At 32.5% G+C, this 11,538-nt stretch overlaps 3 protein-coding genes across 4 annotated transcripts in view; 1 reads left to right on the top strand and 2 right to left on the bottom strand.

Annotated features, from left to right (window-relative positions):
• The window catches only part of LOC108750712 (choline/ethanolamine kinase), an 11,057-nt gene extending 7,433 nt beyond the window's left edge, over nt 1-3,624 (top strand). For both annotated transcript variants that reach the window (XM_018490386.1, XM_018490393.1), the window contains exons 3-6: nt 400-885; nt 1,164-1,410; nt 2,861-3,025; nt 3,118-3,624. In XM_018490386.1, coding sequence (XP_018345888.1) covers nt 400-885; nt 1,164-1,410; nt 2,861-3,025; nt 3,118-3,231 — 1,012 coding nt within the window. In that variant the 3' untranslated portion in view covers nt 3,232-3,624. The remainder of the gene's footprint in view (nt 1-399; nt 886-1,163; nt 1,411-2,860; nt 3,026-3,117) is intronic.
• Nucleotides 3,625-4,203: 579 nt separating this feature from the next.
• LOC108749249 (26S proteasome non-ATPase regulatory subunit 13) lies at nt 4,204-7,074 on the bottom strand. Its single transcript, XM_018487820.1, has 5 exons — nt 6,959-7,074; nt 6,768-6,881; nt 5,433-5,759; nt 4,807-5,139; nt 4,204-4,598 (listed from the first exon to the last, which is right to left on the bottom strand). The coding sequence occupies exons 1-5, from the start codon at nt 7,072-7,074 to the stop codon at nt 4,331-4,333; spliced, it is 1,158 nt and encodes a 385-aa protein (XP_018343322.1). The 3' UTR covers nt 4,204-4,330.
• Nucleotides 7,075-7,915: 841 nt separating this feature from the next.
• Nucleotides 7,916-11,393, bottom strand: LOC108750116 (phosphoglycerate kinase). Its single transcript, XM_018489377.1, has 5 exons — nt 11,320-11,393; nt 10,476-10,824; nt 9,518-9,856; nt 9,215-9,434; nt 7,916-8,816 (listed from the first exon to the last, which is right to left on the bottom strand). Exons 1-5 carry the CDS (start codon nt 11,379-11,381, stop codon nt 8,539-8,541), a joined length of 1,248 nt encoding a protein of 415 aa, XP_018344879.1. The 5' UTR covers nt 11,382-11,393; the 3' UTR covers nt 7,916-8,538.
• Nucleotides 11,394-11,538: the final 145 nt, after the last annotated feature.

Genomic DNA, 11,538 nt, shown 5'->3' with positions numbered 1-11,538 from the left:
AAAAGGATATATTATATATATATCCTAATATTTTTGCACAGAGACATATATGTGACATAGTGACATCCTAAGTAAAACATAAGTCATCAAAATAATGTCAGAATGGCTCCAAAACAATTATTAAGAGTCATTTTTTAATGAATAACAATTCATTTTAACATTATCGTAATTCATTGTTTTGCTTGAAAAGGTATTTAGATTGTTTTCTGGAAACGCGCTATCAACTAATATGTCATTTATCATTCATTAGACACGCAAGGACAAAAACAACGCAATAATGCTGATAGCGTGTTTTCCAAATGTAGTCTTAATTGCATATTTTATGATAAAACAACAATTATGTTACGTATTTTATGATAAAACAACAGTTAGTGATAAAACACATGTAATTATTTTCAGTGGTGGCCTAAGTAATTGGCTGTACAACGTCCAGCTTCCTGAAGGAACGACTCCGATTAGAGGAGAACCTCGTCAAGTTTTGCTACGTCTTTATGGACAGGTGCATGGAGAAAGAGCCTTAGAAGGACTAATCACAGAATCTGTCATCTTCACCTTGTTATCCGAAAGGAGACTGGGTCCCAAACTGCATGGAGTGTTCCCTGGTGGCCGTATAGAGGAATACATCCCAGCTCGACCTTTAATCACGAAGGAATTGGCGGATTCAACCTTGAGTCTACTGATCGCAGAAAAGATGGGTCAGACACATATGATGCAGATACCAATTAGCAAAGAGCCCACATGGTTATGGGATACAATAAATAATTGGTTCAACACTACGACAGACATTCTTGAAAACATTGTTAACGAAGACATTGATAGTCGGCTACTGGAGAATATTAGCACAATAAAATGTATAAATTTTGAGCACGAAATCAATTGGCTTAAGTAAGTAGGAGATATAAAGTGGAGTTTATAAAGAAGATATATATTGGAAACTTAGATTTTTTAATTTCCACCAATAAGTTTTATTAGACCGCTTTATAAATAAATCAAATAAATACAGAAACAAAGTACGGTCGAGGTAGGATAGGTACTTAATAAATATATAAATATCAAATATATTTTTTAGTTATATAGGATGTAAACTCCTGAATATTGTCGAACTTGAAACATAATCATAAATTGAAACTGAAATAATAATAATTTCTTATTTCTATTTTCAGAACAATTATAACGCAACAAAAGTATCCAGTTACATTCTGCCACAATGACATGCAAGAGGGAAATATACTCCTACTTCAAAATACGCGAAAGCCCAAGTTAGTACTCATTGACTTCGAATATTGTTCCTACAACTACCGAGGATTTGATATCGCCAATCATTTCGCCGAATGGCAATACGACTATACAACACCAGACTATCCTTTCTTTCACGAACGTCCGACCGCTGGTCCCACGAAGGAGCAAAAGGTAAGCATGAATTAAGGAAAGGCTTGGGCGATGAAGTAAACCGGGTAAGATATCTGTTCAATATGTTTCATCCAGTGTTATCATATCATGAGTTTTTTTCGGCGGATTAAATCATTGATAATATATTCATAAATAAAAGATAAGTATGTACATTAGGCATGAAATCGATAAGGAAAATTGTAGTAAACAACGGAAAACTTCTCATAGTAATTCATATCGACAATTTTATACTTGTAAATAGGTAAGAAATTATTTTTTTTATGTTTTGTTTTTCATGATTACAATTTGATTGATATTTATTTGACATTTACATGATTCAGATATACAAATACAAATTTAAAAATAATGCGTGCATTTTATGTAAATCATCGTAAAAATGTAATGTAATAAATTGTTAATCGAAATTTTACGATATTGTAATGACGCGATAAGGCAATTTTTCGGTTGTCAATTATTATGCTATTCGGTACTGTACCAGGACTCAATAGGTAGGGTGTCGGCTTGGCGTGTGCTGCGTGTGTATATATTAGTTTCACAGGACCGCAATCCGTCAAGACAAGGCTGATGCCTGCAAACAGAGAAAAATTCGACCGGCAATGTGAAACTGTGCTGTGATGGATCCCGACTTTGTGGGTGCTCTACATTTTGGGAACCAGGGTGCCACCGGTACCACCATCTTGGCAGCACCAATCCACTCATCTACGATTCTAGAGTACCTGTACACTCTCCTCACTAGTCAATTCATAGCCTGCGTACCCTTTCGAACGTATCTTTTCGGGATAGCTATGCTATTAAAAGTGCATTATCTTCCATTGGAGCAGTTTAATTAACATGATTCTGTATGCGTAATTAATATGTGCTGAATTCATACCTAAGTTTGCAAACGGTTTTTCAAACACAATTCAGGCTACTGACGATAATTTGTCGTGTAATATTGAATGGGAAATCTTTAAATAAATAGGAGATACTTATCTTCTGACAGTAACAAATAGGTGTGAATAATTCATATCAATCGTTTTTTTTTTTATTGATAATCGACAAAACACATCGTTTTTATATTTTACATTGTCATGTAATGCATCCTAAATTGTTCCTTTTATATTTTTTCAAATGCCTGATATTTATATCTTATTTATTAGTAATTCGAGCTTTGTGTATGTCTAATTTGTTTATATTATTGTACAATGTTTCTTAATATTGTAAAAATTATTTTGGCAACAAACTAGTATATTACTATATAGTTTCATATATTTCAATGAGTATTTTTAATAAATGAATAAATTTTATTAAAAGATAGAAATTTATATTAAGAGATTATTTAATAAATCTATTAAAAGATTATATACATATCGTATATAGTTATTAAATAAATCAAAGTACATGAGTATAGGGCAACCCTCTATGCCTTTTCTTTGTACAATTTTTACAAAGTGTTTTTTTCTCTCGACAGCTCAACTTCATAAGAGCCTACCTAAGAACATTGAGCAAAGAAGGATCTCTGGAGGAAGAGCGTATTATGATGGAAGTAAGGATATTCTCACTAGCTAGTCACTTATTCTGGGGTCTCTGGAGTATCGTAAACGCGAAACTGTCACAGATTCCATTTGGCTACTGGGTACGTATTTTGTTTTGATTCATCCTTACTTTTCGAATTGGCTATGTCCAATTGGATCTGTTTAAATATATGAATATTGTTACATGTTTTAGGATTATGCTACCTGTAGATTGAAGAATTACATGTATCTGAAAGAGAAGTTGCTTATCTCTGGATTACCAGGCTCGGATAATACCTTAAAGAGAAAGTCTATAGATATAGACTGAAAGAACAAGATTGAATAAGGGAGGCGATGCACTCGCAAATTTATATAACATTTCGCTACATAAGTAGCTCGTTTCGTTTAATGCATCGATTCTAACTGATGGCATTAATTCTAATGAGCAGCGAATAACTCTTAATTGAGTTAAGTCATTATTTCATACATCACGAAATAATGTAGTCCGCTGCTCCTCGCTAACCAATGCAATAGGTGCATTGTTTGTATACAATATACAATGTGAGCAAGGAGAGTAGATCGAGAGTAAATGGAAAGTCAATCATGTGATATAGAATAAGCATGTACTTAAATGTATGGATCTTCGTTCAGTACTTTTACTGTGTTAACGATTAATAGTCAAAACCAAAAAAATACTAAAATGTATTTAATTTTTTTTATTTCAAAAGATAAATGATGACGAGACATTAGTAATTTTTAAAAATAATATGTTCCTTTTTAATAAGGGATTGAAGTTGAAAAAAAATCTGAAAAAACTTCTGAGTGTATAGAATCATGTGCTCAAATTGTGAAAAAATTCATAAGACATATGTTTAATCACTTTTTAGCTTTTATATATTTATTATAAGACTATCCCAAATTGTTGCTAATCATATCGAATCCAATTCATTGCTTGATTGTTTATTTGTTACATGTAATACGTATAAGATAGTTGTAAAGAGGACTAATAATATATTTGCTATATGCTATTTTTACTTAAAATTGTATAACTCATAAACTGTACTTAAGTACAGGTACTTAATATTATACAAAACAGAACAGCATTTAGCATTCATTACCGATATTTACCAACATAAAACGCACTGACAATTAGAATGATGTATTTTCACCAATTTTCAAATAAAACATTTACTTCTTGTTTCTATTTTGTATTTTCTTATAACTTAATATAAAAAAATTACAACTGATACCAACCTGTTTTTTGTTTTTAATCGAAAGAAGAGAAAAGATACACGAAGAATTCTAAGTGCACATGTAATAAATAATTGTTCGTATTTATTGGCGACGTGTTAAGAAACTGATTTTATAATTGCGAACCAACATTCTGCCGACATAACAAACAAGTAAACCGAAAGTGATCTGTATTCTCAGAGAGTGAGAATTTCAGAGGCTCTTGATTCCAAGAGTTTCTCCATCGAACTAACATCTTTGCACCATACATCAAGACGTTGTACCATCCCGGCGATTTGACTGCGATCTAGGACACGTGGTTGCACCCAAGTCATATTGACAGTACCCGCCACTTGATCTATAGCACCTCGCACGAGACCCTGGGCAAGAGCTTTCATCACTAGCAATTCTACTTCACCAAGAGGTAGACGTGTTTCTTGAGAGATCTCCGTGAACGTCAGTTGTCTAAATTAGAAACATATATATATTTATATTATTATTAAGTAAATTTAATTTTTGAGAATTTGAAACCCAGGCTGTATTCACTTTGAGCGTTTACACGCTGTTTCTTTATTTTATCTTTATTGCTCATCATATGTTAAAGAAAGATGTCCAAAGTGAGTGCAGCTCTAGTACTGCATGCTCATAACTGAAATATTTGAATTATATGTACCGATTGTTAGCTTGCCGCTTAAAAGTCATTTCCATGAGACACAGCAATGAGATCTTTTGTCTCAATTTTAATTCTTGTGCTGCTAGATCAGCTACTTTGCTCCATTGCGGCTTCAATCTCTCTAACGCAACGATATCGCCGGCATTGAAGGCTTGTAATAAATCGACAAGCCAGTTGTTTGGCGTGCCTTTTAACGATTCCAAAACTGGATGTGCTAGTAATTCTCCGAGATTATAGACGCCTTCACCCAAAAGCGCCGCAAGTCCGAGAAAGAAAGCATGCTGTTCTTGCTCTTGTCTGTTCAAACTGCTCAATTCGATGCATCCTAGATACCTTAATGATAAAAAGAAGAATATTCGATGAAAAAGATCATATTAGTTCTAATCAATTATACAAAATTTATAGATTTCGTGGAATCATTTTACAATGAATTTATATTTGTTATTTATAAAAGTATGGTATGAATTAAGTGGCTTCGTTCTCGACCATTCATGGATTAGCAATCCATGAATCCAGGTTTGATTCTACCCGTGCCTTACATATATGCGATTTTTTCCGCGCTCAAAATCTTTACTTAAGAAGCAAAATATGTGTAGGTAAAATTATTTTAATACATATAAAAGTACCTTAACGCTGTACGATAATATTCCGCGTGTTTGCCTTGTAATCTATATAACCGACTGGCAAGAAGGTAAAAACGTCCATGAACCGTCGTAATGCCATCGGCGTTGTCCAACATAGCTTCTACGTCCTCTATGATTTTCTTTGTTTGTTCCTGATTGTTGAGTTTATCCAACAGAATTTGACCCTTGAGAACTTTACAAAGAGCAACAGCTTCATTGCTGCTTTGGACCTTTGTCTCAGTCTTCTCCAAGAATTTAATCGCATCTTGATTATCTTGTAATTGTGGGATTACATGTGCCAATATCTCCACCAATGACAATGGATTTATTCTTCAAAAACATATAATCTTAATAGAATTTGTTCTTCAAAAATACAATCTCAATAAAATAAAAACAAAAATTTATTTAATAGGGCTCTCAAAATTCAAACAACAATAAAATATTTATAAACAGATAATGAGAGCGTTAACTTAGTAATTGGAGTACAATTCATATATAATCAATAATTTTACATTGAGTATCGATACAAATTTATTGAACATTTTGGTTTCCTTCAAATCATTATCAGCAATGCTATAGATAATTCACCATCAATGTCTTATGAGATTCATAGTCTACAGTTGTTGAAAATTATTTCTATAATAGACAGAGGATGAGCATTTCCCTGCTTTCTGGTTGAGAATTATCAAAATGTCTGTTGGTTAAATAGCGAAGAGACATTTTGGCAATTATAGAAATTATTTCGGTCTATTATAGAAATTATTTCCAACAACTGCAGACTATGAATCTTGTAATATGTTGATGATAAATTATCTATATTTTATAATATTGCTAATGATTTGAAAGAAACCAAAATGTTCAATTTGTACCGATATTCTATATAAAATTATTGATAATATATTATATGAGTTGCGCTCCAATAACCATGCTGTATTAATGCTTTTATTACTCATTTAGTAATATTTTATTATTGTTTAATAAAATAAGATTAAGAAAGAGCAATACGTAAATTAATATAAATAGAGATTAAGAATTTATATTGTATATAATATAAGATCTTAATGATATTTTCTAAATATAGGCTGTATTCTGTTGCATGTATAATGCACATGAAGTATCATTTTATCCTTGTTTAACTTACAAACAACAAAGATAAAATGATACTTCATGCACGTTATAGGCCTGTTCTCTTTTGGCTAAACCTTTATACCAGTTCATCTTTCTTCCTTTTTTTTCCACGAAGAAAGAAGAAAAATGAACTGACGCAAAAATTCAGTCAAAAAGAACAGGCCTTATGTGTATATACAATGAAACAAAGCCATAGTCGATAATGCTCACTTGTTTTCAAAGGTTGACAAGAAGTTGACGTAGAGTTGCACAAGATTATCCTCTTGCTGGAGCACCGGATGTTTCACAAACGTCTCCAGTTTCAACGTTAACTGATGCCAAAGCCTGCAAGTCACCGAGGTTTATTACATTTCATTATCCTGTGAAATCCATTTGCATGAAATATTGTATTATCGTATTACCGTTTACCGTACAGCTCCTCAAGCTGTGCCCACTCTGCGGCCAGCTCCTTATCGGCAACATTTTGCTTTTGGCTGAGAAAAGTGTTAAGATCCTTCACTGCCACGGCCGCCGCCATACTTGATAATACAATGGCAATACAATGCGAATGACAACATGCTTTTTCATGGACGCATGGTGGACATTCCGACGATGCGGATGCGCAGTGAGTTGAAACTGTTGAAAGTAGTAGGGAGATCTGTCAACCAATCAAGTACTGAGTTCATTTGCGGTAATTTAAATGATCCACATGACTCGTTTACGCTGCAAATAAGCTTAATTTCTGATTGGTCGAAATCTCAGATCATGTGATGGGAATTCTGTCGTGGAGTCTTAAGTCGTAGGAAACCAATCACAATCGAATATAAGGAGAATACTCGATTAGAATTGGTCAGCTTTCTACAATTTAAGACTCCACGACCGTCTACGAAGTACTTCTATGTAGAGGACTCTTTACATGACATCACAAAATTGTCTTGACGCCCATAAAAACGCATTTTAAGTATGCTTCATCAAGATCAGAGCACACATAGTTACTTTGAATTTTTTAAATAGAATACTATTTTTCATTACATATTCTTGTAATAACTTACCTCGAGAACTCTCTCTTTTCAGAATACCACAATAAAATTCTTTTTCATTAAGTACTTTTCGTTATAAGGCTTGAAAGTTATAATTTTTTATTTAAAAAATGTTTTTTTTCTATTTTTGTTGTAGTTTGTATGAAATAGATGTATATTCATCCTACAACCTTCCAATTTCTTTAAACGAAATTTTATCGGAAATGCCTCAAAAATTGTGCGCACTGTTATGTTGTACATCTTGCATATATATATATATACACTTATTCACTGTAAAAATATAATTTCACAATTACATATACATATGTCAAACCGTTTAGTACACAGGTATGAAAAAAGGCATAAAAATGCGTTCAGTATTTATTTTCGACATTATACAGATGGCCGAAAGTATATAATTACTCTATTAAATAAAAGTTATATTTACATTTTAATACGATGCAGAGTAATCCGAAGTTTGTGTTCAAACTATGAGCGAACTTTTTACCGTGCAGGGACGATTACATTATTAGTATAACGGCAACTGTCTCTCCTTACAATTATTTACTTAATAGTTAATGAGATAGCTAGAAGATACATATTGTCTTAGTATATTATATTTTCGCACATAATATACACATCTGATGCGTTATGTACTAAACTGTACAGCAATACAATTGTATCATAGAGATCTAAGAGTATGCCAACGTATAACTTCAATATTTCTTGTAAAAGAATGTTAGAAAAACAAAGCAACATGATTACATTGATAAGTTAAAAATAAAAAATAGATATGTCTTTGTTTTACATTAATCTCACTAACGCCAAAATCGACTAAAATCTCGGTCACTCCGATCATGGTGGAAGAAATCATGACCCCAACATCCGAACGCTACTCGTTAAATTTCTATAGAACTGATGAATGTTACGTCACAGAACGATTGGTCATTATTTTATTTCACATTAATATTTCGAAGACAGATTTACGATGAAGAGAGAGCGGCAACTCCAGGCAAAACTTTACCCTCCAGAAGTTCTAAACTTGCACCACCACCGGTGCTCACATGGCTCACTTTATCCTCCGTTTTCCACTTAGCTGCACACGTTGCCGTGTCACCTCCACCGATAATAGTAATCGTTCCCTGAGTTGTGGCTTTAACGACATTGTCCATTAAACTTTTCGTACCCTTACTGAAGTTCTCAAACTCAAACACTCCCGCTGGACCATTCCATACTATCACCTTTGCTCTCTTAATTGGTTCTATATCAAGATAATATAATTAGTAATGCTTCTAATGTTTAATACTTAATGCATTATTACATATACGGTGGCTGTTAAAAGTTTAAAGCAAGTAAAGTTTAAAGCAGCAAAAAAACATATACTTTTAAAATAATTTTTGTATGTTAATCTGTTTTTCAGTTTATAAGTTAATAAAATTCTTGTGATAATTAATTTGAATATGTAACTAAAAAAAAAAGAACACGATACTTTTAAATAGAATATATGTATTAAATATTTTTATATTAGAGCTTTTATTTATAAAAATTTTTTATCTAAAGAATATAATTACTCATTAGTTGAAAATTTTTGGTAGTTACTGTATATTTTTTGAAAAATTTACAATAATTTGTTATAAGTAATGAAAACAATGTATTTACCTGCGAACAAATTTCTTGACTTTGGACCAATATCAAGACCCATCCATCCATCGGGTATACCACTCTCAACATTCGCATCTCCTACTGTCGCATTCTCTGCAAATTTATCGGCGGTCACAAAATCCACCGGCAAATGAATTTGGACATTATTCTTTTTTGCTTTATCTAATAGATCGTTCACAATTTTTGCTCCTTCTTCGTCAAACAATGAGTTCCCAATCTAGAAACACATAAACATAAAAGTCAGAAATATTTAATTACAGATATCAGTATTGTTTGCAATTCTTATCAAATATTACGTACCTTCATATCTTTGGATACTTTTAAGAATGTATAGGCCATACCACCTCCAATAATCATTTCGTTCACTTTGTCCAGAAGATTATTAATTAATTGAATCTTATCAGCAATTTTAGCCCCTCCAAGTATAGCTAAAAACGGTCTTTCTGGATTATCCAGAGCTTTCGCAAAGTATGCGAGTTCCTTCTTCAACAGAAAACCACTTGCTCTTATGTCAAATCCATCTCCCATCATAGAACTATGAGCACGATGAGCAGTTCCAAAGGCATCGTTTATATACACATCTCCTAGTTTTCTCAAAGATGCTCTAAACTCAGTAACTTTATCTTTGTCAGCTTTAATCTAAAATAAATTGATATATTAGTCTTAAGTGTCATACTTTTATATATTTTAAGATAATTTACATTGAATTAATTCTTAATATACATAATTTTTCAGTCTTTTACTACACACGATGGATCCTTCATGTTTAAAATTAATTTTCATCATTTTTACAAGCATACAAAAATTATGAAGTGATTCTTACATATACTTTAATTAAAAAAAGAAAAAAAGACTTTTATTTAGCTCCTAATATTTCAAAAAAATAGGACATGAATAACCCAATCCTAAGAATTAAATTAATATCTGCAATCATATTTTTACTTCCTCTATCTGTAATCAAATTCATCCATCTTTTTTGTACGACTAAAGTTTTTTTTTGCTATTCTAAGATTTCAAAAAATGTGGAAAATTTAGGGTTACTTTCTAACATCTCTATTATATTATCAAATACTTTTTTTAACTCAAATGTTAATTTGTTTTAAAATCTTTATTATAATAAAAATTGAAATTTGAACAAAAAAAATGTTGAGCATAAAATTTTTTACTTTTGTTCAATTTAGCTTGTGTCAAAAAACATCCAGACTGTACAGGATTAAAGTAATTAAAATATTTGAGTAATGAAAATAATCTTTCATACCTTATTTCCATCGGGACCTACTCCTTTTCCCTCCTCCTCGACGTGAAATCTCAGATTTTCCAACAAAATAATAGTACCAGGTGCTGGATTGGCGCAAGCAGTTTCTACTTCTGGTCCGACACAGTCATTTAAAAACAGAATCTCTCTTCTTAACAGAGTTTTCAATTCCTCAGCCACAGGTTTCAATGTATACTTCTCGTCCCTCTTACCGTCTGGTCGGCCCAGATGGGACATTAACACGATTGACTTGACCTTTTTATCAATAGCATATTTCACTGTGTCCAGCGCAGCGACTATTCTCTGATTATTTGTTATCTTACCCTCCTTCAGTGGCACATTGAAATCAACCCTGAAAAGTTATTTTGTTCTATTACATTTCTATTATATGCATGTATTTGTGTACTTTGCTAATTACTTGCTGCCTTCTTTTCTTAAAAAGATTCTGTTTTTTCTAAACTATTTTGTACACTTTTTATATTCAAATGAAATATACAGCACTAAACTTGCAGCAACATTGCTACAACATTAGTAATGACTGCATTCAGCAGAAAGAGCAGTTTTGCAACTGTTGTAAAATTCTTCAATATGATTGACCTTGCCTTTCATCGGATCTAAATGTGTAAATTAATCATATTATAAAGAACAACAGTTGCAAAGTTATTTTCTCTGCTGAACACTGTCACTGTTACTGTAATATTGTTGGAACATTGCAATGTTGCTGCAATATTATTGCAATAATGCTGGAATGATTTGTGCTGTATAGGACAACATATAAAATTTAGCAAAAGCCATAAGTGAGTCCAGCAAAACAGAAAAAAGACCTTTCAGAGAACCACACACATACCGTATAAGCACCCTCTTGTCCGCCAACTCCACCTTATCAATGCTGAGCTTGTTGAGTGCCATTGCGGTGGTATTTTTTCTTATTACTCCGTTTAGCGCGATATTCCTGGAGAAGAGGTGTGTACCGCCAGATATGACAAGCCTTGCTAACCCTTTACGAACGAGACACGTAACGTCACAAAACCGATCACAGCTCGACGAGGCCAAGCCGCGATAAGTT

This window comes from Trachymyrmex septentrionalis, unplaced genomic scaffold, assembly GCF_001594115.1.
Source record: "Trachymyrmex septentrionalis isolate Tsep2-gDNA-1 unplaced genomic scaffold, Tsep1.0 scaffold11, whole genome shotgun sequence".
Lineage (NCBI taxonomy): Eukaryota > Metazoa > Arthropoda > Insecta > Hymenoptera > Formicidae > Trachymyrmex > Trachymyrmex septentrionalis.
This window is presented reverse-complemented; position numbering and strand designations above follow the sequence as displayed.

Bases quoted from the DNA above. Each gene is read 5' to 3' on its own strand.
- LOC108749249 (XM_018487820.1), bottom strand. From the start codon at position 7,074: ATGGCGGCGGCCGTGGCAGTGAAGGATCTTAACACTTTTCTCAGCCAA. The intron at 6,882-6,958 runs GTAATACGATAA...GGTGACTTGCAG, and splicing joins GAGGAGCTGTACGGTAAACG to GCTTTGGCATCAGTTAACGT. The intron at 5,760-6,767 runs GTGAGCATTATC...ATGTTTTTGAAG, and splicing joins TTGTCAACCTTTGAAAACAA to AATAAATCCATTGTCATTGG.
- LOC108750116 (XM_018489377.1), bottom strand. From the start codon at position 11,381: ATGGCACTCAACAAGCTCAGCATTGATAAGGTGGAGTTGGCGGACAAG. The intron at 9,435-9,517 runs GTACGTAATATT...ATGTGTTTCTAG, and splicing joins AAGTATCCAAAGATATGAAG to ATTGGGAACTCATTGTTTGA. The intron at 8,817-9,214 runs GTAAATACATTG...ATCTTGATATAG, and splicing joins GTCAAGAAATTTGTTCGCAG to AACCAATTAAGAGAGCAAAG.